At 45.7% G+C, this 25,904-nt stretch overlaps 3 protein-coding genes across 3 annotated transcripts in view; all 3 read left to right on the top strand.

Annotated features, from left to right (window-relative positions):
- The first annotated feature begins 59 nt into the window (after nt 1–59).
- mgaa (MAX dimerization protein MGA a) lies at nt 60–11,888 on the top strand. Its single transcript, XM_067243455.1, has 25 exons — nt 60–639; nt 934–1,000; nt 1,395–1,505; nt 1,634–1,756; nt 1,871–1,999; nt 2,172–2,917; nt 3,134–3,407; nt 3,576–3,805; nt 3,888–3,927; nt 4,043–4,605; nt 4,849–5,116; nt 5,287–5,589; nt 5,668–6,581; nt 6,782–6,904; nt 7,211–7,322; nt 7,407–7,609; nt 7,731–7,834; nt 8,081–8,123; nt 8,294–8,398; nt 8,490–8,601; nt 8,834–9,052; nt 9,170–9,328; nt 9,481–9,558; nt 9,873–10,021; nt 10,184–11,888. Exons 1-25 carry the CDS (start codon nt 118–120, stop codon nt 10,739–10,741), a joined length of 6,255 nt encoding a protein of 2,084 aa, XP_067099556.1. The 5' UTR covers nt 60–117; the 3' UTR covers nt 10,742–11,888.
- An 867-nt stretch (nt 11,889–12,755) lies between these two features.
- On the top strand, nt 12,756–13,850 carry LOC136949058 (galanin receptor type 2). Its single transcript, XM_067243262.1, has one exon. It carries the CDS (start codon nt 12,756–12,758, stop codon nt 13,848–13,850), a length of 1,095 nt encoding a protein of 364 aa, XP_067099363.1.
- Nucleotides 13,851–15,291: 1,441 nt separating this feature from the next.
- Nucleotides 15,292–25,904, top strand: part of mapkbp1 (mitogen-activated protein kinase binding protein 1) — a 29,995-nt gene continuing 19,382 nt past the window's right edge. The window contains exons 1-2 of the mRNA XM_067242856.1: nt 15,292–15,464; nt 18,864–18,955. Coding sequence (XP_067098957.1) covers nt 15,351–15,464; nt 18,864–18,955 — 206 coding nt within the window. The 5' untranslated portion in view covers nt 15,292–15,350. The remainder of the gene's footprint in view (nt 15,465–18,863; nt 18,956–25,904) is intronic.

Genomic DNA, 25,904 nt, shown 5'->3' with positions numbered 1-25,904 from the left:
GCTGGAGTTTCTTTGCATGACTCTCAAATGTCTATATTCTCAGCATTACCACCTCCTGATCCATTTCTAACATCCTTCACCTCATTTCTGCCTACCCCTCACTCTGCTTCATTGGCTATGGGGCCTTCCTCAATGTTTTCAATGAGTCGCCCATCACACTCTCTCTCTCATCCTGGCCCTCTCGATCTTGGAGCTGCCTCCTCTTTTCCGTCCGACCCTGATGCCTTTCAGGTCAACGACCAGACATTACCTTTCCCTCCCACACTATCTCCCCTTGCACTCCCTTTGTCACTGTCTCCCAGTTTTTCATCATTAGGGCCTGATCCATTGTCACCAACTCCATCATTGACGGATCTAGTGCATTTCTTTTCAAACAATGATGATTTGGATATCGATGACGACTTTCCAAGCAACGAACCCAGTCCACCAATTGTCTGTCCTAGTATAAGAACACCCAGTATTTCAGTTCTTGCTCAGGCCATACCTGCCAGCCAACCCAGGAAACAAAAGGGTAAATCCAAGAAGAGAAAGTCTGCAAAGACAGTGGATGATTCAGAAATGGGTGTAGCAGCAGATGTGAACCTGCAGCCCAACCTGGAGGAGGTTGAGGAACAGCTCTTTGTCTCTTTCACCTCAAAGGTAAACCTGAAACGTCTGTCAATCTTTGGTCTGTGATGTTTGTCTTTAAAAGTGAATAAAGCTGTCCAGTTCCAGCAAATACTGATTATTACTTTATTGGTGAAATTGTGCTATTGTTTCATACTTTGGGTTTTCAATGTGATGAAAGAAAAGTTATGCTACTTGTTTTGGTTCATAATCTTCTCATTTCAAGCCTTGTTTGTGTTGTAAAACATAATTTCACCTGTATTATCTTGATTATTTGAGTTGGTAAAGAAAACAGTACTCCTAAATATAGGCATCTTACCATTTCAGGAAGCCCTTGAAATCCACCTCGGAGACACCACCCAAGAAGTTGTACCTCAGAAAACCTTTGAGCCAGGTAAAAATAAATTGTCCATACAATGTATTAAGCTGCCTTAAATAGATTTGTTACTGTGTTGTGTTTTCCTGTGCTAAATTGTTTTAGTTTTGTGTCTTCACAGTGTGCTAACTGCATTATCTGTGGGTCACTTCATTAATTTGTTTGGTACATATGTCACCTGCACTAAATCTTTTGTTTTGTACATATGTTTTATCCCTGTGTACAGCCCTGTGTATTTTGTTTTGGTAACCTTTATAGTTTACAGTATATATGTTATTTTTTTATCTGAACGGCTGTAACGTTGCAGTTTTTCTTTTTGGGATCATTAAAGTACCTATATAGAGTGAACATAGATTAAACAATTATTTAGAGTAGTCAGAGTAAATAATTTGTTCTTGCTTTCGTTCCCCAGTTGGAGTAACAGAAACCCTAGAGGAAAGAATAGCAACACTAGAGGAGGTCCTTCTAAAGGATTTAAAACTAATGAAACATCGACAGGTCATACACCCTGTATTGCAAGAAGGTAAAGGAATTTAATTTGAATGTCACAAGCAGTCAACAGTTTTACCCACATGAAGGATGTGCTGAGTCTTGAATCCTGTATTTATTCAGTTCACTAACTTTTCCTGTTCCCCTTCCTTTTTTGGTAAGTTGGCTTGAAGATGAGCTTGCTGGATCCAAAACTGTCCATAGACCTGCAGTATCTGGGTGTTCATCTGCCCATTCCTCAATACTCTAACATTCCAGGACAGAGCTCTGAAGCACCCTCTCCAAGTTAGTGATGGTTTGGTGGACTAACTGTTAAATGAATGTCCAGTGTCCATAGCACTGCAGTGTCTAATGTACAGTACACAGAAGGTATTGATGAAAGGAAAATTCCTTCTTCAGGTGGTTCAGCTGTTTTTGTATCCAGAACGGGAAAGACTAAAGACGTCACCCAAATTAAAGGCTGGAGAGAGAAGTTTGCTCCTTCAGAGTCCTCAGAGTCCTCATCATCATCATCCTTCAAGCCTGATGGTAAACTAGTTTATGTAATTTATGGTATTTAGTTATTTGTTGGTATAGTTATTATAAAATCTCAAGATATAGCATAGGTTTCCTGGTAACTGATTCAGCACAACAATACTGGAATTCTATTTAAATTATTTTGGCAAGGCAAGACTAAGTTGATTTCCATCTTGTTTTACAGTTGTTCCAAGCTCAGATGGAACAACATCAAAGAACCTGTCAGCCTTCTGCAGTGACATGTTGGATGAGTACCTCGCCAATGAGGGCAAACTGATCGATGAGCGTGCCGCGAGTTTTTCCCAGACAGTGGTAAACCCTGTGACCTATGAGCTTCCCACCAAGAGCACCAGCTATGTCCGCACCCTTGACAGTGTCCTGAAGAAACAAACACAAGGACCCACTTCTTCTATCATCTCTGACTTCATCCCTCCATCTAAAAGACCCAAACTGCCCCCTCTAGGTCCCAGAAATCAGAGAAGAACTAAAAAGGGACAAATGCAAGATTCCAAGGAAAACAAAACAAAATTGTTAACTACTTCCACAACAACAACATCAGCACCAAAACATCCACCTAAATCTGCACCAAAATCTGTGCAGACCTCTGGTTCCATTGTGTCACAATCAGTCCAACCAGAACACACAGCTCCCTTCACCCCAAATCCAAAAGATACAGTCCAAAAAAAGAGGAAGAAAAAATCCAAGGTCTCAGAAGGCCCTCCAGGATCCTCTGCTGACATGGCTCCCTTGGAATCAGACTCTGAGCTGGGGCCTGCTGCAAACACCATTCCCAACTCCAGCACCGTCATCACCAAGACAATGCTGAAGCTGAAGGACCTGGAGGACGGCGTTGTGTGGGAAGGCAGACACCGTACATGCATCACTGAAGAGAGGGCGGAGATTGCTCTTTCATCTCTCTTCACCTTGGCGGTATGTAACACTAGTTTTTGGCCCGTCATAATATACCTGCTTTCATTTTTTAGTGACAAATAATAAAAATGGCATCATTTGTTCAAAATAAATAGTTCAGAAACCTGCTGTCCTAAATGAACATGGGATGGACCAAAACCTTTCACACTGTACTCCACTGTTATTTGTTAATGCACGTATTACATCTGTATTGTACACCATTATGTGTTTCTACAGGGCTTTGTGTGTGAGAACCCTACAGCTCCTGTCAGGATCATTAAGTGTCGTGCTCCTCCCTGCCTGAACGTTTTCTGCCGTCTTGGCTGTGTGTGCTCCAGCCTGACCCGAAAGAAGCAAATCACGCACTGTGCCAAGACAGAGTGCATATTTGGCTGCAGCTGTTTCCGCCAGAAAGTAGTACTGTTAAAGAACCTAGAGGGGCCAGACTCAAGTGCCTCAGATGACGGCTCATCCCGGAAAAGGAGAAAGAGAAGGATGAGGATGGCGTACAGTGAGTAAACATGTTTAATAACAATCACAAGAACATTGTAATAAAACCCCTTAAATTGTTAAAGGTTTCTATAGGGATAAACCAGTTTGGTTATACATGATATGTTAGGGACTATGTTCATGCCTTGACATGCTCTTTTAATGTTTGTCATCACATTACTTTTATCAGCGCTCAAAGAGGCAGAGATGTCGGCGGTATCCACGCCTGCACGTTATGTGGGAACCCTGTGGAAGCCAAGAGAGGGAGAGATTGACCCGGAGCCACTGCACGAGCCGGCATCTTTTAACCTCTCTTCTCCGTCATCACTCTGTAACTCTAAAGACGAGCATATGACATGTGCCAGGGTGCGAGCTTTTCAAGCCCGGAACAAGGAAGAACTCAACCAGCCAACTCAGAAAGTAAATTCATATGTTTTTATGATTTAGTCTTTACTTGGTAATGATGCCGTATTTTAACAGAGGCTAATCTCATCTGTTTCAGGACAATGTGTCTCAGCCTCAATCAACTGACTCAGTATCAGGTACACACGCACACTAACATGTCTAAATACCCATCCTTGTGATCCTTTTAGTAGTCTATACTGTTGGCAAATAGGTTACACGCCTTATAACTGCTGTTCCTTCCTATGCTTCTAGTAAACTGCTCCAAGACAGCAGCACTAAAGCCCCCCTTGGACCCCCTACCCAGCACAGAGCCGTCTAAGCGCCTTGAGGTTGTGTCAGAATGCCGGTGGAAGAACCGTAGAGACAGGAACCATGTGCTGAGGGTGGTGTGTGAGCGAATGGCCCAGGACCGCCTCAACAGTCCCTTCAGGGTAAAAGGTTACCTGGTCCGCCCGCTAACCCAGAACCTGGTGCTAGAGGGGCAGGACTGTACTTTCGCCTACAAGGTCCACATCTCCCAAGTGGCACAACTCTCCAGTAGGATACATGCAGAGGAGAAGGAGGGTCAGGAAGGGGAGGATGGTATGGAAGACTGGCAGAGGGAGTTAGAGGATGACTTTCAGGAGGAATTGGAGGACGAGGTGGAGAGGAACATGGAGGTGGAGTGGAGGAAGAGTGAGCTGGAATCGAAGGAGGAAAATAAAAAGAAGAGTCTGAAGTATCAGGGTCTGCCTTTCCTCACAGGAATCTCCCCAGCAGGCATACTGACAGCCAATAAGAAGCAGCCGGGTGGTTCAGAAAAGGATCTAGTCCAGGTAAACACTGTATACATTCAGGACTAAAGAGAAGTAGCCTCTTGGCTCAATTTAGCATTTACCTGAGGCCTTTCATTAACCATTTTACATAACTACTTAACACAATCCTGTTGTCCCATTACGTACTCTACATACTACATTCTCTGTCGAAAGGATGTTCTACAATATAGCTTGTTTCTCTGTTTTGAGCTGTAGGTAATATGCTGGAAAGCTCCTCACACTTTGCATTCCATTTCTCTGCAGGTAAATGGTCGATCGTACCCCCATGCAAAGATCCAGCTGGGGAATATGGGTGCCATTCATCCTGCCAACAGATTGGCAGCCTACCTCACTGGCAGGCTATCCCATGCAAGCCAAGAGCAGGTTAAATTAACCTATTCCTCCTCCACCACCAATCCAACCATCGCCTACAACTCAAAACCACAGAAGCAACCCTCAGCAGTGGGAATCTCTGCTCCTCAGCAAACCCTGTCTGCAGCCACCTCTTCCGACACCTCTGTGACCACATCAGGTGAGGAGGACTCTCTGTGCATTGGTGTGTCATGTGTTCCTGTCCTCGCCTGTGGTGTGCATGTTTTACACTGTCTCTGGAAGTGTTGACCCTCTCGGTCCATATCAATTTGCTTTGCAGTGCTGTTGCTTGTCGTCACTATTTTAATGTGTTATGTTCTCTGTTTACAGACGTTGACGACGTGTCAGTCCAGAAGACGGTGGTGTCTGTTTCAAACACAGCCCCAGGAGGAGTGGGAGCCCCGCAGCCCACTATGCTGATTATCCCTGTCCCTGGGACCAACAACGTGTTCAAGATGCCCTGCCCGACCTCTCAGCCCCTGGCACCCATCACGCCTGGCCAGAGGATGTTGCTCCAGCCTATATGCTCCACCAAGGGGACCACCGTCTACCGCAACCCAGAAGGAAAGCTCATTCAGCTGGTTCCCCTCAGTCAGCTGCAGGCCCTCAACCCAAACCTGGTGGTGCAGAAAGGTAAGGAGCCATTCATCACCGCAGCTAATGGAAATGTGTAGTAACGTTGCAGTAACAACATGACTTCTGCCATTTCAGCTGTTCCGCTTGCTTCTGCCCAGCCAGTGTTATCTACCTCAGTATCCTCGCCTGCCTCTCTACCTAACAAGACTTTCTCTAGTGGCCAGGTCCTAAAACCTGAACCTCCAGGGCCCTCCATCACTGTCACACACACCCCTCCCTCAGTACATACCGCCACCAAGGCCTCTCCCAACGTCACTGTCCTATCCAGCTCTAAGTCAGTCACTCTCCATTGTCCCAGTTCAGCAGCTGGTAACATTTCTGGAAATGCCCCCCCTCCGGATTTCGTAGGTCAAAAGGACACGTGCACTTTTAAAATCCTTCCTCCCTTAAGAAAGAAAAAAAGCCAGGGCTTTATTAAATCTGGAACTGGCTCGATTACAATCTTAAAACCCCTTCCAACCCTGGACCCTCTTTCAGTCAAATCCCCTGGAAGTCAGGTCAAGGTCACAGAGACTGCAGTAAAAAACTACTTGATGACATCCACCACTACATCAACACGTCCCTCCTCCACTTCCTCATCAGATGCCATTCTGGGAGAGGGGAGAGTGTACAGTCCCACCTATATCAGCCCTAAGTCTACTGATTCTCCCCAAATCCCTGTAACCTCCATAAATCCCCCTGTGCCCTCCAAGAAGGTGTCTCTCACTCAGACCCCCCAAACGTCCTCAGTCACTGAGCCAAGCTCTGGTATGATAGGCCAGGACGTTGTCTGTCGAAGGGAGGAAAATAATAAAGAGCCAGGAAAGAGGGTTGAAGATGGCGGGAGGCTGGATATTTCTGAGGCAAGGCACTCACTAGGGGAGGAGAAGGAAGTGGATGTGGTAGAGCTGGACAGTGACTCAGCGACGGACACGGACTCTGAGGAGGATACAGAAGAGACTGAAGATTCAGAGGTTGACAACAATGCATGTCCCCTGAAAGTTGTTGATGTAAGAATTATGGAGCATGATAGCCTACATGATGACTGTTAATGTAATATTAATTAAGCTCTATACAACACACTGTAGTCAGTATCAAATGTTGACCCTGTGCAAGTGCTTCCCCATCATTGTCTTTGATGTACATTGTCCAGGGCATCAATATGTGTGTGGTTGTGAAAATACAATTTCTTCTTGGGGTCATTCTGTAGAAGAAGATTTTGCACAATGTCTTGGAGAGATTGCGTCGTGGGGACTTAAAGCAACGCTTTAAGCAGCTGAGGGAAGCACTGGAGCTGGATGAAAAATCCCCCAAGATCCACATCTTGAACCAGGTCAGCCTGTCAGACACTAGGATGCTAGACTAGAACTAGAGTATGGTTGCAGGAAGTTGTGGGCTGGTTGGCCTAGGGTTTGAAGGAGAGGACTTGGGGGAAGGCATTTTGATTGGGGCTAGATTGGAGGCTGGCCCAGGATGGCCTCTGGTTAAGGTGAGGGGCAGCAGCTTGAGGTGTCGCTGGGGTTGGGCTTGGGGTAGGCTGGTCTGGGGTTGGTGGAGAGAGTCTGGGTCTAGGGCTGGGCTGAGACAGGAGGATCACCACAAGCTATCACCTGGTTTGATATCAACATTGTTCCTTCAGGCTAAAAGGGAAATTAAGATCCTGCAGAGGATGAACAAAAGTCTGAAGAAGGAGCAGGCCTCCTTGGCCAATCGGAGAGCAGAGTGTTTCCAAATCATGGACCAGTTGACAGGTAAGAACAAATGGTAAAAGGCCAGACATCTTATAGGTTTACCCAATCTAAACCCATGTTGGAAATAAGTGTTTCTGTTTCCAGCCAAGAGTGGAGATAAAGAGGAACAGGCCACCAGAGCAGTAGGAACCCAGAGGCAGCACTTCCTGGAGGACTCAGAGAAAGTGCCCTCATTGGTCAATGATGCGACTGAAGTGGTGAGCATGTTGGCTGACACAGAAGAAGAAACGGACAACTCCTCAGATGAGCAACCATCTGGACAGACTGGCATCATCAATGTCACCAGCGTAGGGGTTTTACTTTTTTATGTACCATATGCACTGTTTCCTAGTTCACAAGGATGTCCTTAAAATGTACCAATATTTAATGAAAATGAAACTTGAGAGTTATATTGTCATGTCTGTTTAGGATGAAGGTGAAGAGGAATGGGAGTCTGTGGATTCAAAGACTATGCAAGAGAATGTAGATGTATCAACGTCAGCTGGCCCGCTGCAACCGAACAACGACGCAACGTGAGTCAGGCACAACGAGGCCTTAATACTGAGAAATGCTTATTAAGCTGCTTGGATGATCACAGTACAGGGGCACAAAGTATCTGCACAGCAATCATTATCTCTGACTTTTATTTGGTGCTTGCTTTTCCATATGACTTGTATGTAAGGGTTAACTTGTTGCTTTGCACGAGCAAAGTTTAGCCCTAATATAGAAATAGCAAGTGGAGATGTCTCACTTGTGTGGTATGTTGGTGTGTTTCACAGGTGTTCTACAGAAGAAAACATGAAAAAGAATAAAGACAAAATTGTGAGTGACAACTTTTACATACTCTGTCATCCCCTCTTCCATCCTTTATTTCTTGTAATGTGGTTATGGCATCAAGAACAAGCTTTCGAACCATCTTTCTAAAGTAACTTATTGGGCAGGGTTTTAGGATTTTTGCAGACTAAGCTCTATTTGCTACTTCCGGTTTTCAGGGCACTGCCAAGCAGAGTCGAGAAAGGTACACGACACAGTACAAAACTTTGACAGAGATGCTGGACATCAAAAGAAGAAAGTCTACGGGCTTTGTCCTTAATCAGGTGAGAGCACTCAGTCTGCCTAGAAGCACAGGTACATTAGGGTAATCGTGGAACAACTAATACTATACTAAAACTATTACTTTCTCCCCAGGCCTGTAGGGAAATCAGAGACCTGAGTGACAAGTGTAAGATTCTGGAGAGGCTGAAGGCTGCTCAGACACAGACCAGGACGGACTACATCCTCAAGGTCTCCCAACTCACAGGTAACGGACCCTAATGCTTCTACACTTTAGTAACCTAATCCGTTGCAATGGTCTCTTTTTACACACAGTAATATACGCATTGGTGTAAATACACAATAATGCTATAATGCAACAAAAACTATTATGAAAAAGCAATGTTGTAACGTGTAATACCATGCTAAATAACATTCATGCAGCCTCACTGGACCATGAATCAGGACCGATGGTGTGTTCTGTGTTGTACCTCCCACAGGTAAGAAGGAGGAGAGCATCCTGTGGAAAGTACAGGAAATCTCCACGATGCAGAAGGAGGACCAAAGAAGAAGAGTTAAAGAGAATGAGAGAAGAAAGGCTGTCCTAGCAAAGAGGTCTGTCCTCCAGCCTCCCGCCCAGCTCAGCAACAGACCAAGAACTGTCCCTAACATCCTGTCTCGTGGGAAGAAACCTCCCTCTGCCACGAAGCCCATGGAAGGTGAGCCCCTCCGCCATGGACCAAATGTGACTTTCTCCTCCTTCCCATATTATATCCAACAATATGACCTTATAAAGGATCAAGTCCATAGTCCATAACCTGACATCCTCTTTGCAGGCGGGTCTCCATACTACAACACAGACCTGCTCCCCACTGGGCTGCTGGTGATCCCAGGTCAGCAGGTCATCACAATGGCACCCCTTCAGCCTATAGGCTCCTCCCTGCTTCAACCAGTCAGTCTGTCAGGGCTGGGCCTGCACCCTTCCCCTACACCAGGTACCCAACAGTCTCAACACCTCAACACGTGCTTGATTTGACATTGCATACAGAGTAGTGAAACAAATGGACAAATCCATGTATTGCTTGTACTTCAATGATCTAAATGTATATGATTTGTATGATTGTTTCTTTTGTTCCATAATGTTTAGGTGTGGCTTCAGTCACAATCAGCATCCCATCCCTGTCACAGCAAGTAAAAGCCCCCCCCCTCTCCCTCAACCCACCTGGTAAGACCTTCAACAGAGCAACACACTGACCTAACTAACCTGTATAGTAATGGACAATAGTTAGTTACCTGAGAGGGACTATCTATTAGCAGGTGATCATAGTTTGAGGGGCATTACATGAAAAGCTGACTTATAATCAACCTTTGTATGGGTGAACTGTCATCCTAGGATACATAGCTGATATTCTGCCCCAAACCATCAAGATGTATTTATCTAAGAAAGTCTTGGTATATTTTAGATATTGTATATTTTAGCTAGATTTGCTGTACAGGTGGTGATACACTGAAACTCTCTTTCTATCCTTCTCTCTCCAGGTAATGTAGATTATAGGATATCTTTGGCTGCACAACAACCCGAGGTCTTGACACAAAACATTGGCCAGGCCCCTGGGGCTCCTGGCCCTGCCTCCACGGCCCAGAGCAGTGCTCTAACAGTGCAGGGGGTGGGGCTACACGCAGAGAACGTAAGGTTCTTGGATGAGGGGATTGATTCTGCAGACTGTGTAGAGATGAAGGATGCTAAACAGGCTTCCGTCTCTGGGGATGATGCTGATAGCGGTGATGAAGTTGATAGTGAGGATGAGAGTCTGACAACTCTGCTTAATGAAATTGTGTTCCTCAACCAGCAGATCAGTAGTGAGGACCCCGACATGCCACCAGAGCTCCCTAGCTTACCCCCCCCTGTGTCAGGGACGGGTAGGGGGCCACAGAAAGAGAGGGAGGCAATGGGAGAGGGGGATGACGAGCGCTCCCTCAGCCCCATGTTCCTCAGTCTGGATGAGGACATGACTGGATCTCAAGGGGACATTAAGTCATCCAGCAGTCTATCACAGCCACCGGGACAGTCACTTGTTCCGGAACTTGACCATCACCCAGGGCAACTGTCCAACAGTAGGTCAGGTTCTGTGTTGGATTCTGTTTCCAATTCCATGTTGGGTTCTGGGCACGGCCCTGGTCCAGCTGAAAACGGACACAGCCAGGAGCAAAGCCCACTTCCACCTCCTCTTGGAACCACTAAAGGAGGTACCTTGACTCCACCCCCTTTGCTGCAGATGAAAGTGGGGTGTGTGGCTATAGTGGCGGACACGAATGTCAGAGCAGAGGAAAAGCAGGAGTCAGAGATTGCCTGGAGACCAATGCCCAGACTGGCTCCTTTGGGCTTGAAGACCAATCCACAATCCTAGCATCTCCTCAACTAGCTCCCAGCTACAAATACACTACCTGCACTATTCCACTGAATGCTAAACACACATCCAACAGCCATGATGCCCTCCCAGAATGGTTTTTATGTTAAGCTTGGTTTGGTTTGCCTAAATATCAAAATAGTAATTTCAGGTTCATTTCTACTTATTCTAGTTCTCAAGACTTGTTCAGACATTTAAAGCAGCCAGGGAGAACAATAGACAGTAAAGATTGCATAATGTCAGTGTTAATACTGCAACTAGCATCTCCTCAGCCCCCTAATCAGAAAGCAGAGCTGTTGTATACAAATTGTACTTCATAAATGCAAAAGACCGGGCTTCTGGTTCCACACACTCTTATCTCTTAATGGGATCTGTATTTTATCTTTCCCCTGTTTTAAAGAGGAGATAGGAGAGAGATGTAATGACTCATGGGCTATATGAACTTTCATGAAAACCTGTACAGTATTGTTCTGCCTCGTTCTATCAAAGGAACCTACAGTTGTTGATAGTACTATGTTCTTGACTGTTTCAAAGGGTCCCTCAAAGGGTCCCTCCATGTTTCAAAAGCTCATATTTGAAGAAAAAAAATCATGTAAGAGCGATTAGGAACATTTCAACTGCTTTCCCTCCCCACGACCACCCAAAGAATAGGACAACCTTAAGATTTAAAGATGCTTAAACTTGACCCACATATAATTGTGCTCTTTATCACCAAACTGTGGTATGTTTTTGGCCCTTCAGATCAGTGATCTTTACTACTGACCATTTACCTGCCCACTGGTGTGTGAGGAACGTGACCAGACATTCAAAAACAAAAGCATGGAAGGTCACTTAAATGTTCAGAATCGCCAGGGATTGTATTAAGTACAAGAGACGGGTTTACCGTAATCGTTTGGCGCTGCTAAAAGGATTATACAAGGTGTAACACTAAAAGCCTCTGGTTATTCATCAAGTTACACCCTGACATGTGACAACGGTTTTATATTAGCCTCAGTATGGGATTATACTTTACCTATACTGTATGTCCTGGTGGTAAGCTCATTGTGTTTTTAACATTTTATTTTGTAAAAGCAATATTTTTGTATGTTCTGTAAATAAGTTATCAGTGTTGTCAAAAGGAGACCTTGCAATAAAATATATTAAAGTTGATGTGATTGGATGATTGTAACACAGGCTGTAGCGTCATACGTATGTAACTTAAGTATTGAATAATGTTATCCTTTTTAATGTATTTAAGTATGGAATGCACACTGACATTTAAATCTCTACACTTGGCAAAGAAAGCTGACATACAGCAACATCAAAACAAATGTATACACACTCGACATAACCCTTAAACTGTATACCACATCGTTCCTGTGTATAAACTCCAGAGTGCTAAGGCGATACCGTAAACAAGTCTTACAGTTCTGAAACTCTGTTTCATCGTATGCCCTTTAGAATGTTGTTGACTGAGGAAAACTGACCTTTCTGTCTGGCCTCCTGGGACCAAGCAATGAGATTGTGACTGACCACACATCATGGCCTTTTCCATAACTGGCAAGACCTGGTCTCCCAGGAAAAAGGCCATTTAAAAGCATCTCTCTGAAGACTTTGTTTTAGATCATGAAAGTTGGCACTGATACTTTAGTCTCAGAAACATACTGAGTTTGATCTCAGGAACTGCTACCAGCTGTGTTTTGTGGTAAGTCCTAATCATACAGATTTCGTGTTTTGACTATATTCAGTTTAGTCTTATTCAATCGTAGCCTAATAAGAATGCCTGTGTGTGAAGGTAGTAGTAGCTGTCTTGCTGAAAGTGTTAATTGATTGCACAGTGATCTGCTTTACTGAGAGAGTTAAGTATGATTGAATGTTTTATGGGTGTGTACATTTAGTTTCTATCTGCAACACATGGGATTCACTGAAAATGATCAGACTTAGACATGAAGGGAGCTTTCTGTACATACATAATGTATTCACCCTTCCACAATGATTTATGTGTTTTGGAAGAACTGTAAGAGGAGGGAGCATCATGGAAGACAACTTAAGCATCTCCTACCATGATTGGTGGAAGGAACGCAACAGCATGGACCTATCCCTTCCTGTGGTCCTCTACTTCGACTGCTCCCACATACACAGCTATGGCAGGGTGGTCATCCCACCACTCTTCCACACCCTGGCCCTGATTGGCATCTTAGGGAACCTCTGGAGCCTGTGTCTCTGCCTGCGGCCGATGCGACCCTGGACCATCGGTTCTATCGGCGTCCTGAACCTGGCACTGTGTGACCTGGCCTACCTGACCTCCATGCCCCCCCGGGCCCTCCAAGTGTACTCCAACTATGACTGGAGTATGGGTCGCACGCTGTGCATCCTAAGTAGCATGCTGCACTTTGTGGGCCTGACCTCCAGCACCATGTTCATCTGCGCCATTAGCGTCGACCGCTTCATGGCCATCATGTTCCCACTGGAGTCGAGGATGGTGCGGACGCCGAGGAATGCAGCGCTGGTTTCGGGACTGCTGTGGGCCATCACCGTCCTGCTCATCTACCTCAGCTACCCCAACATTGTGTACTGGGAGCGAAAGAGTGGCTTGCGTTACTGCGGGGTCATAGTCACCTCTGACCGCAGGTCCGTAGGAGCCACCTACTCCCTGCTCTCCTACTACTGCATTCAGGTCTCCGTCCCCCTCCTGCTCATCATCCCATCCTACATCAAGATCATTGCCCGCATGAAGCAGTCACGCCAGCAATGGGCCGCGTGCGGCATTATCACGCAAGGCCGTGACAAGACCATCTGGCTCATCGCTGTCTTCATCGCTAACTTCCTGGTGTGCTGGGTGCCAGGGCAGCTGCTCCACATCGTCGCCTGCATCATCTTCTTCACTGTGTATGACCGCACCAACATGTGCAGGGTGGCCAACGTGGTGAATATCCTGGTGGAGATCTCGCAGCTGCTGTACTGTCTGAACGCCTGCCTGGACCCGATCATCTTCCACATTCAGGAGAGGGCTGCAAAGAGGATCTGCAAGGCTCTGGTGTGCCCTGTCAGGTGGTGGAGTAATAGCATCTGGAGGAGCAATAAGAAAAACTTGGTACCGCCACCCTCAGTCAGTGTAGTCAAAGTCTAAGTTTAGACCAGGCGGCTGTACATGGGTTTTGATGGGGTTGGTAGGGGGATTTAGATGTTTAGACTTGTGTTGAGGCATTGTATAGAAAAAAAGTCTGCATGTATGTTTATGATACAATAAATATGCTTTTTGTGGTTTCTAGAATATCATTAGAGAAATCAGTGCAATCAACCTGAATATGAAATAATATGAGCCTGACTTATTACCTTTAACCTGAAGATTAAATCAATCTTAATGTCAGAGATGTGTTGTCTTTTGTCCAAAGAAATTCTAACACCGTTCAATGTTTTAAAGTGTGCACTTTTAGTGATATATGGTTACCTACAATTCATATTTTAAGGAGTCTATGTCTAGTAGTCTAGTGTATGTCTCATTAATAAAAACAATAAAAAAGCTAAAGTATTTAAAGACTTAGCTCGGATTCCTGTGTAAGTCCAGTTGTTGTAATCTTTCTCGGGATGCAATGTCAGTAATTTTACAACTTTGAACGATGCCTCGTTCGAGCGTTGATGTCGCTAGTTGCCAATTGCAACAGTTGCTAAGAGCTGCTCAAGATATTTTGTTATGCGGATTCACTTCTTTAAAATGCGCAGCTAAATAACCAAACGTAGTTAGAGAGCTAGCGTACAAGAACATTAGCACGCACTGGATAAGAGGACACATGAACAATTTGGACGGGACATAATTAAGAGTAGCCTTAGCGCACATCTCTACCACACTAGATGGCGATGTTGACTTGTGTTCTTGGTCTGAGTCAAAGTCTCGTGCCTTTCCCTTATTCAAAACAGACAGCTGTCAAACAAATGAGTTACTAGTCAGCTAGCTGTTATTGTCTCTAACGCTAACCGTTACAAGTTTCTATCTAGCATATTATTAGCTGTAGCAAATTATTATTGTATTATCATTATCTTGGTTCTTTTGACTCATTGGTTGCCCATAAGGTGACGCAAGCTTCAAATGAATCAGATTAGCAAACTAGCAAGTGCTAGCTACAGTAGCTGAGTCGCTAACTAACCGGTTAGCTGAGCTAGGGGTATTTATTGTGCGCCGCAGATTCTGATTCGTCAATGCGAGGCAGCTAGCAGCTGTCAGATAGCCTACGCCAGAGGAACCTCGGCACTCATCGATGTCAGGATGTCAAAGAGAACGAACGCAGTCGCCTAGGACCAGGGACATGGACATTTTCACTAAATGCATGCATTTTCATATTTTCGAATGGAGCTGACTGTGCTTGAATACTAAGACGCTGTTACGAATAGTCGGGTATGCGGAATAATAAGCCTTCTTAGCACAGCACGTTCATTGAACACAGGACCAGGTGCCTACAACATGCATCCATCAGAACTGCACGCTCAAGCATGATATGAGACCACTTGGGGTTTGCTGTTTATATGGTTTAGTGGGTACAAATATGCTTTTTGCTGAATACCCGTCTGAAAACACCCGTCAACATTGGTGTGTTGGTTGTCATTCATAAATCTCAGACTATTCCATTTCAAGATGACAGTAGAGGGGACCACGATAAAGAGCCGGATTAAAAATTTGCTGCGCTCGCCATCTATTAAACTGAGACGGAACAAGCCTACTAACAACAAAGAAAACCTCAGTAATAAGGTATGTAGTCAGTCTTTACATCCACCATGGTCGCGCTGTGCTATGCATTTGCGTTGTTCTGGTGTTTAACCAGTTCACACAGCACTGCACTGCTCTATCCTTTGTGGAAACACAATGTGCAGACAAACACACTCAGACTTGCTAATCACAGTTTCGACCTATTGGTGTAGACAATGTAGGTACTTTATATGCATTTTTATTGCTGGCATTTATTAATGGAATTTAAATAGTCAAATCCGTATATCTGTCTAGCACTAAGGCTCCCTCTATTCACCATCCCTAGAACACTGTAAATGTGCCTCAATCCTCCCCAGTCTTCAATTCTGAAAGACACATCACACACATGGTAGTAACACCCTAATAACACCATCATAACATAACAACATAATAAGTACAATGCAGTGACTTCAATATCCCAAATGGCTTGTTTATTGAGCTTGTCTGTAAATATGTTGTTGTTGTAGCCTATGTGAAGTGCTCTCAGAGCAATATGAGAAAGTAGCATATGACATGCATACTTCTCACAGCTGTGCTGCTGTCTCTGACAAGCCATCTGTATTTCAGCAGTGCAAAATGTCCTAATGCACGTACACACACACACACACACACACACACATACGCACACATACATTCTATATTTCGCTCACCCAATTCAATGACCATGTCTCTCTTTCTGTCATTGCCTTGGTTGACTCCAAACTATCTTTATAATTTGAGCTCTCCTCTTGCATAATCGATGTTTGATGTGGATCACTGTGCTGTTTTAGCCTTGTGTGGTCCCAGTGTTGACTATTGGCCAATCTGAGGTGCTGCTGACAAGTAAACGTGTTGATGTAGTACACAGAGGAAGGTTAATGTCACCAGTAATACCAGCAGAGGAGTTGTTGTTCCCTCTGCTCTGCCAGGTGGCTCACTGACAGACAGACAGACACAGACAGACAGACAGACACAGACAGACAGACACAGACAGACAGACAGACAGACAGACAGACAGACAGACAGACAGACAGACAGACGCACACACTTAATGTGTCCAGGAGTTAGCCTTCTCCGAAATTCCATAGTGATTGTCTGTTTATTGCGGCAGACTGTGCTTTCCTGTTTAAACCCAGGGCTGGATCAGCCCTCAAGTATCCATTAGATTAATATTCTTTTATTATGTCATTATTTAAATTCATTAGTAAAGCTGCTGTATCTCAGTCAAGTTGGCGCTATTTCAACTATGAGATATGGACAGGACTCCCATACAGTACTGTTTATACAGTCTCTATGTTTTGAACACACTGGCTTTTTAAATAAGTCTAGTATCCTTGTGTTGTTTTACTAGGTGTTTCTGTCTTGTGAGCAGTGATTCTCTGAGACAGAAACAGAGGTAAAACAGATCTAAACACTAGACCTGTTGTTTTAAGTCTGTTATGCAACAGGCTACAGGCCAGTTCTATCAAAGAGGTACCCTGCCAAGTGAAGATGTCTACAAAGACCCATCTTAGCCTAATCATTCATGTCAACAGGGCTTTAATTCTCTACAGCCATTATAGTGTTCATGGTATTTAGTTGAATGAAGTCATTAGGTTTAATTTGGTTTGCTTGTACAATAGGCTCAGATCTCTCTGGAGGGTTGTAGGAAGTCAAGACAAAGGAATACTAGAGCCTTTGTTTCAGCTGCATATTAGATGCTGTAGATATGGCTAGGAGAGATGTACAGTAGACTCTTTCCTGAGGCTTTCTTTCCTGTGGAGTTTCAAAGGCAGCAACACAGACTGGAATAGACCAGAGCAGGCCTAGCCTTCCCCCCTCTGTCTAGGACTGAAGCAGACTAACCTGGTGAACCAACCTGCTATAGCTCACTTCCCACAAGGAACCTGCCTGCAGCTGGTGGAGGCTTCAGAAGTAGGCTAGAACTCCCCTGGCCATTCTCAGCTCATCATAGAAATACAACACCACAAACAGGCATTTTCTCTCTATAGGAAACAGTAGACATACCACATTCTTTGGAGTTCCGTGCGAGATTAATCTACAGTGGGTTATTTCAAGGAGCGCTATATCAGCATGTTGTGTTACTTTCCGAATGATAAAATGTGACAGTGTGGCCTCAGTATTCCACAGAAGTACAAGATTCAATCTGCATGTGTTCCCTGTAACTCTAGGCTAAGCCTTGTCTTGTGGCTCAGACTCTGCCAAGTGACTCCTGCTTGGCGTTACATCGCTTGAGCGTGCTTGTCCTTTTCACTTTGTCACGACTGTCATGTCCAGAGCAGGCCTCCACCTTGATCCCAGGGGTGTCTGGCTGGGGCACACTGAGCCACGAAGACAGAAACATCCTGGTGGAGGAGGAGGAGGAGGAGGAAAGTCTTAGGGTAGTCATGTGAGGAGAGGTAGTTATCTCCAAACTCTGCATTAGGGAGAGGCTGCAAAAGATAGAGAAGAAGGGAGGCGATCCAGCCTAGAAGCGAACCTGTCCAACCAAGTGTCTTGATTGGTTGTTTGTTGAACTGAGATCATTCTTATTGGCTGTGGCTGTCTTGGCTGTGGCTGTCTGCTGGACGGAGTTGATCTCGCATGGTGGTTGCTGTGGATATGAGAGTGCAAGAGGAATGTTTCTAGACAGAGAAGAATACCAGTCAATCTGACTGACTGGTGTTTGGTGGACGGATATCTGGCTGGTCTGTTTTGAAATATGCCTCTGGTTAGGAGGCTCTTCAAACCCAGGGAGTATGAAGTAAGTGTGTGCGTAGTATATCAGATGCAAAACATCTGATATCAGAATAACTGACTTCAACACAGATTTTTTATCTCTGTCCAAAAATGAAACGTTCACCCTTTCAGACGAATGTTTTAAAATGTCTGTTGGGTGTCCATGCAAGACAGAGAGCTCTTTTCCTCTTTTTATCCAGTCAAACCCAGTCTGGTTGAGTCTAAATATACAGCATGTTGCTTCTCATCAGGGAGCACAGGAAGAAACAGTACGAAGTCACAGTGTTCGTCCACAGTGATCCTCAGACAACTTTCTTGTGTCACTCATGTTTACATTTACATTTAGTCATTTAGCAGACGCTCTTATCCCGAGCGACTTACAGTAAGTACAGGGACATTCCCCCCGAGGCAAGTAGGGTGAAGTGCCTTGCCCAAGGACACAACGTCATTTGGCACTGCCGGGAATCGAACTGGCAACCTTCAGATTACTAGCGTTACTAGCCCGCTTCCCTAACCGCTCAGCCACATGACTCCCTGCTAACAATGTTTACATGTGCCTTGCTCTCTGTTGTTTTCTGGGCTGCAAAAGTGATGATTCCATACACAGCTGTGGTTGATGACTCATTTGTGTGTTCACCTCTTCTGTGAAAACGTACATTCACAACTGTTCCTTGTGTGTGTGTCTGTGTGTGTGTGTGCGTGAAGGTGACCCTGGAGAAGGTGTTGGGAATTACAGCACCAGGCAACCGTGCTCTGTCCTGTGACCCTCGCTCTGGCCTTGTAGCCTACCCTGCAGGGTGAGTACACACACACACACACTGCTACGCCACACACACATAGAAAACTACACTTTTTGACACCACACTTGACACACCAAATACACACATCACCAAACACATATTTTAGGCATACTACAACTCTACTACTGATAGCTTGTTTTCATTCAGGCCTAGTGATTAGATAACAGACCAACTGAGAGGATTACGAGAACAAATATGGTATTGAGATGTGGGCTGATTCTGAGGCAGGGTAACTGTGAGTGTGAGTGTATGTGCATATGTGTGAGTATATGTGTTCCTTAGACAGCAGAACGATGTGTAGAGAGCAATGGAAGCAGAACGATGAAAGTCATTTCTCAGCACTCTTGATAGGGGTGTGTGTGTGTGTCTTTAGGGGGTAACTTGCAAAGTTGTTGTGTCAGGAGGTGTGGATTTAGTCACGGTTAGCCAGTTTCTGAGGAAGGAGACTAGACTACAAGGTTGGATGCAGTTTGCCGCAGCAGCTTCCAGGCCTGAGACAGCCACAACAAGGCAGTGCACAGTCCTCTTGGCTACGTGATCCGGAGAGGATGCAGGGGTGCAGACCAGGCCTTTTAGCCACAGAAGGCACCCAGACACGGGCTGCATGCTAATTGACGTTCTCCTAACAGTACTAACAGACAGTCACACTGTTGTACTGACGTCAGCTTGTTATCACCAGAAGCAGGGTGTCTGCAGGGATAGCTTAATGGTAGTTTATTAGTAGCCTATTGTGTTAGCTATTGTGTTAGCTCATTACCTAGAACAGCTGAGCTACACGAGCAGGTATTGTAGTTCCCCCACCCTGCTGAACCTTACAGATGTCAGATCAAAGAACATGTAAAGCGCAGAGATACAATGGTTCTCAACCAGTTGTAGACCGTCTTTGTTCTGGCACTATTCAGGCCATGACACATACACTGTGTGACCACGCCATGTGGTTGTCGTGGAGATTGGATGCTGTGCAAACCAAGGTCTGCTTAGGGGGGCAGTGGAAGACATTGTCTGTATCCAGTAACACTACATTATTAGAAACAATAGAAAAACATTCACGGTGTATAGGCCTGGTTATTGCTTTGTGACCAACCCTATCTTTTTGAACCCCTCAAGGGGCCTCCTTTTTTTCATAAAGTGTCAAAACACTTCTTGTGTGCGCCTAAGTGGGTTTGTGTGTACGTGTGTGCGATTCAGACTAGCCTGTACTGCAGACCCCACGTCACATGATGTCCTTAATCTCATTATGTCGTTAGATCTTAAAGCTCACAGTCCTGTCCTACCAGGCAGCCTGTCACATTCCAGCGTCTCTGAGTGCGTGTTCCTCCTAACCCTAACCCTAACAGCAGCACCCAGGAAAGGGTCTTCCCCAACACCACAGTTGATAAATACCACCAGTGGAGTACATTCTACACAGTACTCAACAGGGAGGAGGAATAACAGCAGTCAATCTAGGGTGTTCCTCCTCCACCAGATATGTCACAGTACCATGCTGCCAGAGCTCACTGAGCACTTGGCATTACAGTTCAGTTGTCCCAGCCCCTCTTGAGGCGGGGCAAGCAGAGCTGAGGAAGTGGTGGATAGAGGACTGAAAACAGCCACAGACAACCAGTGCTAACCCAGAGGAAACTGTCGTGGCAACCAAGAGGAAGTCCATGTCACCACAGAGCCTGAAGTGTCTCAGAGAGGATCTAATGCTGTCTAGTCAGCAACTTCTCCTCACACCTGTGTTCTTCTGGGGGTATGGCCCTAGCCAGTGTTATGGGCACAGGACTGTATTCAGGGTTTACAAGCAACGTACAGAGGGAAACTTGCACCCTCTTGGTCTGCAGTCAGATACTCTACCACTGAGCTCTACCCACCCCCTACAGGCACAGCTAAAGAAACTAGCCTCTGCTGCTCCTTGTCCTAGATAAAGTACACAGAGGTGGTAGCCTCTATCTTGTGCAGGCCTGCCTATCTTGATAACACATCTCAGCCCAGTCAAAGTAGGTCACGCCATGCTGGCAGGGACAGTCCTGTAGGTAGCCTGGTGCCCGAGCATGCAGGCCAGCAAGCTGCTTCATCTGGGCCCTGTGTTTAATTAAAGATGAGCTGGTCGTCCCTGCAGATGTGGCCCTCTTATGTCTGAGAGAAGTGTTTAATTAGGCGACTGTACTCTCTTTGGCTGTGCTGCGCTGTAACTGTGTGGAGATAACACTCGTGTTGTTTTTGTTATTGTTGTAGGGTGCTTGTTATGGTTGTTTTGTGATTGTTACGATGCTGTTGTTATGGTTGTGTTGTGATTGTTCCGATGCTGTTGTTATGGTTGTGTTGTGATTGTTACGATGCTGTTGTTATGGTTGTGTTGTGATTGTTACGATGCTGTTGTTATGGTTGTGTTGTGATTGTTACGATGCTGTTGTTATGGTTGTGTTGTGATTGTTACGATGCTGTTGTTATGGTTGTGCTCTGCTAGTTAACGGTGCTGTGGTTGTTATGATTCAGTGGTAGGCTTGTCGTCACGCTGTATGAAAAGTGATGTTGCTGGATTTCACAGTGTGGAAGTGTGATCTCTGTGGCTAAACATCAATGCCCCGGGCTGGATTAGATTGTTAACTAATTCCTGTGGTGCATTTTCAGCATTCATTCTGTGGGATGATGGACCAACTGGAATATCAGGATATCTGAGCCTGAGAACAGACAGAGAGTTGCTTTTTCACAGGAACTTTTTCAAGTAGCTTACTTCCTCAAACTGAAACTCAGGCGTCCTCACTGCCAACCTTCTGCCCTGGCAACACACTGTCTTAGGTTCATAGAATATCTACCCAATGTTGTTGTCTATTATGTAATTAATTACTTCCTGGAATGTCTTCATATTAATGTTATCATATTAACTTAATCTCAGCAATGCAACATGTTTTAAGAAATCAGTGGTATAACCTTGCTTAACCTTGGTCCATAATATGTGAGGTTCCTGTAGTGTGGAATGTGTGTTGAAGTTGCGAATGGATTCCGTGGTCCCTGGGTAGTGCAGCATCTCTAGTGGGGTGGAATGAACGTCCTCTGTGAGCGTCCTAACCCCCCCCCGCTGGCCAGATCTTACATGCATGACTAGATGCGTGTCAGAGAGAGGCTGGCAGCTCCACACTGACCGCACCACGCACAGCACACGGAACCGCACTGCAGCAAACTGGGTCACTAGCACGAACAGGAGGAAGGGAGAGAGGAAGGATAGGGGGAAGAGGAAGGGAGGTAGAGAGGCATGGCAGACTGGTTGTGAGAGGGAGACAGAGAGAGAATGAGGGATGTACAGTAGTTAGAGAAGTGTGGAGCGGGAAAGGAAGGAAGAGAGTGTGGAGGGGCAAATGAGAGCGTGTGTGCGAAGGGAAGGTGGGGAAGAGGAAGTTGAAAGAAACAGATTGAAGGAGTAGGTAATTAAAAGGGAGAGAGGCTGGAAATTGTGGAGTAGTCATTACATAGCCCTGTCCAGGAGAGAGGGTCTGCTGAGCTTAGTACAGGAGGGGCGTGTGCTTGGGGATGGGTGTGTGTGGTGGGGGTTGGGGGTAGGGTGGGGGGGTAGCGCTGTTCTTTTTAGATAAGTGGTGGGTTCTGCAGTGCTCTGTAGAGGAGGGGGTCTGCTCGGTTCTGTAGAGGACATGTGTGTGTGTGTGTGTGTGTGCTATGTTCTCTAGAGGAGTGGTGGTGGTCTGCTATGCTGTGTAGAGGAGGGGGGGTCTGCTGAATGCTGTTCTTTGCTGCAATGCAGTGAGTGTGGCTGCATGGTCTTGTCAGGACTGGTAAGCGATACCCCTGTTGGCTGTCTGCTATTATCCTCTGGAGGGGCTTCCTTAGTGGCCTGACCACCTGTCAGCCTGCCTGGTAAACCTCTAGCCAGATGGACCATGGACGGTCACAACCTCATGCGGTAACTGAACCATATCAGGCAGGACAGGAGAGGAGAGGCTGGGACTAAGGCTTGAGAGAGGTTGGGGCTGAGGCTGGAGAAAGTCTGGGGCAAAGGCTGGACTGAAGGAGAACTAGAAAGAGGCATAGAATGGGGTTGGGAGTTGTTCATATCTTCTTTCACTACTACATATTTGGTATTTAAATTCCGTCACCAACTGGTGTGTGGACAAACTATAGTTTTCCCAATAAAAGCCTATGTTTACAGTTCAGCATAACATTCTATATGGCTGTACCTAGTTCCTAGGGCCTCATGGATATAGGCTAGGTCAGCGATTCCCAACTTGTGGGCCGCGGCCCACTAGTGGTCCGCAAGGGTAATACAGGTGGGCCGCCAAACCAATGAAAACTGTATCAAAATATTTATATATACTGTTGGTAAATGATTATTACAATTCTTACAAATTCTAAAATGACATTTTGTCTTTAATTCTTCATGACTGAAACCCCAGTAGTTACGCTTTGCACTTTGACGAAATACCAACTGACATTTCCGCCTTAAGCTGCATTCGCCCACTTCAATACACTATGCACACATCACTTCGGCATATTACATAAGCCAAGGCAATGACTTCCGGTAACGAGCGGTTACGTTAGAACTCAAACATAAAATGCAGTTTTGTAGAGGAGTTTGGGTTGTCTTCCCAAAATGACAATCAACGATGTACATAGGAGTCTATGTTGCTTAGTGTGGCACTGATGGACACTTTGTCTTTTTTGATGGCTCAAATAAATGTTGCTATGAAAGCGAACCGTTTGGCTCCCGTGGTGTTGTTTAACATGTGTGATAAACACAAATGAAGTGAACTGGTGTGTTGGGCGGCCGCAAAAATATTTGAGCAATGCAAGTGGGCCGCGAAGTGGAAAAGTTCGGGAATGGCTGGGCTAGGTAAATATTGAGTTGGAGTGAGACGGACTTCTTACTCAACATTACAATGTGCTAACCACCCTACCACAGTAATAGACTCGACCGCTTAAACGTCATCACAGAGTTTATACAACCTGCCCTTAAGCACCATACATCTTCCTTGGATGTTTTTTTCCTACAGTAGAGGCTATTGCAGTACATTTCCATGTAGGTGAAATTCTGCCAAAAGGCCTCAGAACATTTGAGTCTTATCTGGGAACGTAACCAGCTGAACCACCCTGACCTGTTTAAGGAGTTGAGAGACTAGTGACCTGTGTGCCTGCCTTCACCTCCCCAAACACAGGCTCAGCAGGGCTCTGTCAGGGCTCTGTCAGGGCTCTGTCAGGGGCAGGGAGAGGTGTGAGAATGGAAAACTGTGCTTATGCCTCGCTGTTGGCTGCACCAGAGTTTAAAGGTAGCATAACCTTACCGTGTGTTTACTTATTGCTGAAGTGTTTACTCACTGTGTGCTTTGAGGCAGGGTGAGTCTTGTCCGGGATCAATGCAACAGTTGACAGATATACTGTATGTGTACAAACACACACACACACACACACACCAAGGCCATGTGTGGAAACCATTCCTAGTTCATATGCATCACTTCATCCGTAACTTTAGAACAAGCAGTGTCTGTCTCCGTCTTCCTTATGCAGCAGAGGTGGTTCGGGGTTTGGAACCATGCTCTCTCTCAAGACAAAGGGAATGCTCCCAGTCCAGCTGTCTAAGGGGTGGAGAGCCAAAGCGACACTGTGGAGGAGGAGGCTGGGTTAGAATGACTAGAGGAAGAAAGTTGGGTTTGTGGAGAAGTGAGTAATGGGATATTGATACATGAGCTCTCTCTCACTCCCCTCTCTCACCATTCTCATCCCTCTGTACCTCCTCTTGGCTAGGAGTAGTCATGCCTCTGCTATTACTTTACCACTGACACACACACACACACTGTGTAAAACACCCTACAGTCACTCAGTGCTTGTGGATGACAGCTAGCAGTGACGTACTGCCCTGTTCTGTATACAAAGACCAGACGCTCTACAGTATTGTAGACCTATTCACTGAGAAGACGTGAAGCTGTTCTATGATGTCCCCTAGGGCCTGGCTTCCCACAGAACACTGAATATGGCAACCGGGCAACACAAGTCATTCACACACAAAGAACTCCAGAGCCCCTGGCACTCTCTTTCTCTCCTCTCTCTCTCTCTCTCTCTCTCTCTCTCTCTCTCTCTCTCTCTCTCTCTCTCTCTCTCTCTCTCTCTCTCTCTCTCTCTCTCTCCTCTCTCTCTCTCTTCTCGTTCACTCTCTCCCTTTCACTCTCTTGCTCTCTCTCTCTGTCTCTCTCTTCTCTCTTTCACTCTCTCCCTTTCTCTCTCTCTCTCTCTCTCTTTCTGTCTGTCTCTCCCTCTCTCTCTCTCGGTGTAACTCACTGTCTTTAACAGTTGTGTTTACAACTTGCCAGAGCTCTCTCTCTGCACCCAGCACCAGACACCCTTCCCCCAGCACCCAGCCCACCCAGGTCATTTCCTGCTTACTGGTCAGGTGAAGACTGGAAATTCAAATTCTGAGAGCGGGAGAGAGGGAGGCTAGGTTATAAATGTGTAAGAGCTCATCTTGTAGTCAACAGAGTCCTCTGGCTGCTGGTCCAGTCTCTTGAATGTTGTAATCACGCCCCCCCCCTCGCCCCCACCCCCTCTCAGGCTGTAGAGCGACCATCAACATCATCCTCTCACTGCTCTCAGACAGGCTTTAGTCCTGGTATCTCCCACTGACACCTGCTCAGCAGGTGCTCTGTAGTGTACAGCCTGGCACGAGGCAGCCAGAGTCCAGCTGGCATGGTCTACCTGGGGTTAGGTTGGGTAACGTTGGCCCTTGCATCGCCACCTCCAGTAAAGATGGACATTATCTGGCACCGCTACTGTGAGACATCTGCTAACCTTTCTTCTCCCTTTTAATGTTCTAGAACTATCTGTTGGTTTTATCTTTGTTTAGGTCAGTTTACAGAGGGCAAGAAACCAGACAGGAAAGAGCCGTAAACAGGAAGGATGTGGTCGTGGCAGGGCGGAACAAGGAGTAGCCTAGTTTTCTCAAAAGAAAGGCCTGTTGTGACTA

Source organism: Osmerus mordax, chromosome 9 (assembly GCF_038355195.1).
Source record: "Osmerus mordax isolate fOsmMor3 chromosome 9, fOsmMor3.pri, whole genome shotgun sequence".
In the NCBI taxonomy this organism is placed as follows: Eukaryota; Metazoa; Chordata; class Actinopteri; order Osmeriformes; family Osmeridae; genus Osmerus; species Osmerus mordax.
Note: the sequence above shows the minus strand (reverse complement) of the source record. Positions and strands in the feature narration are given on the sequence as shown.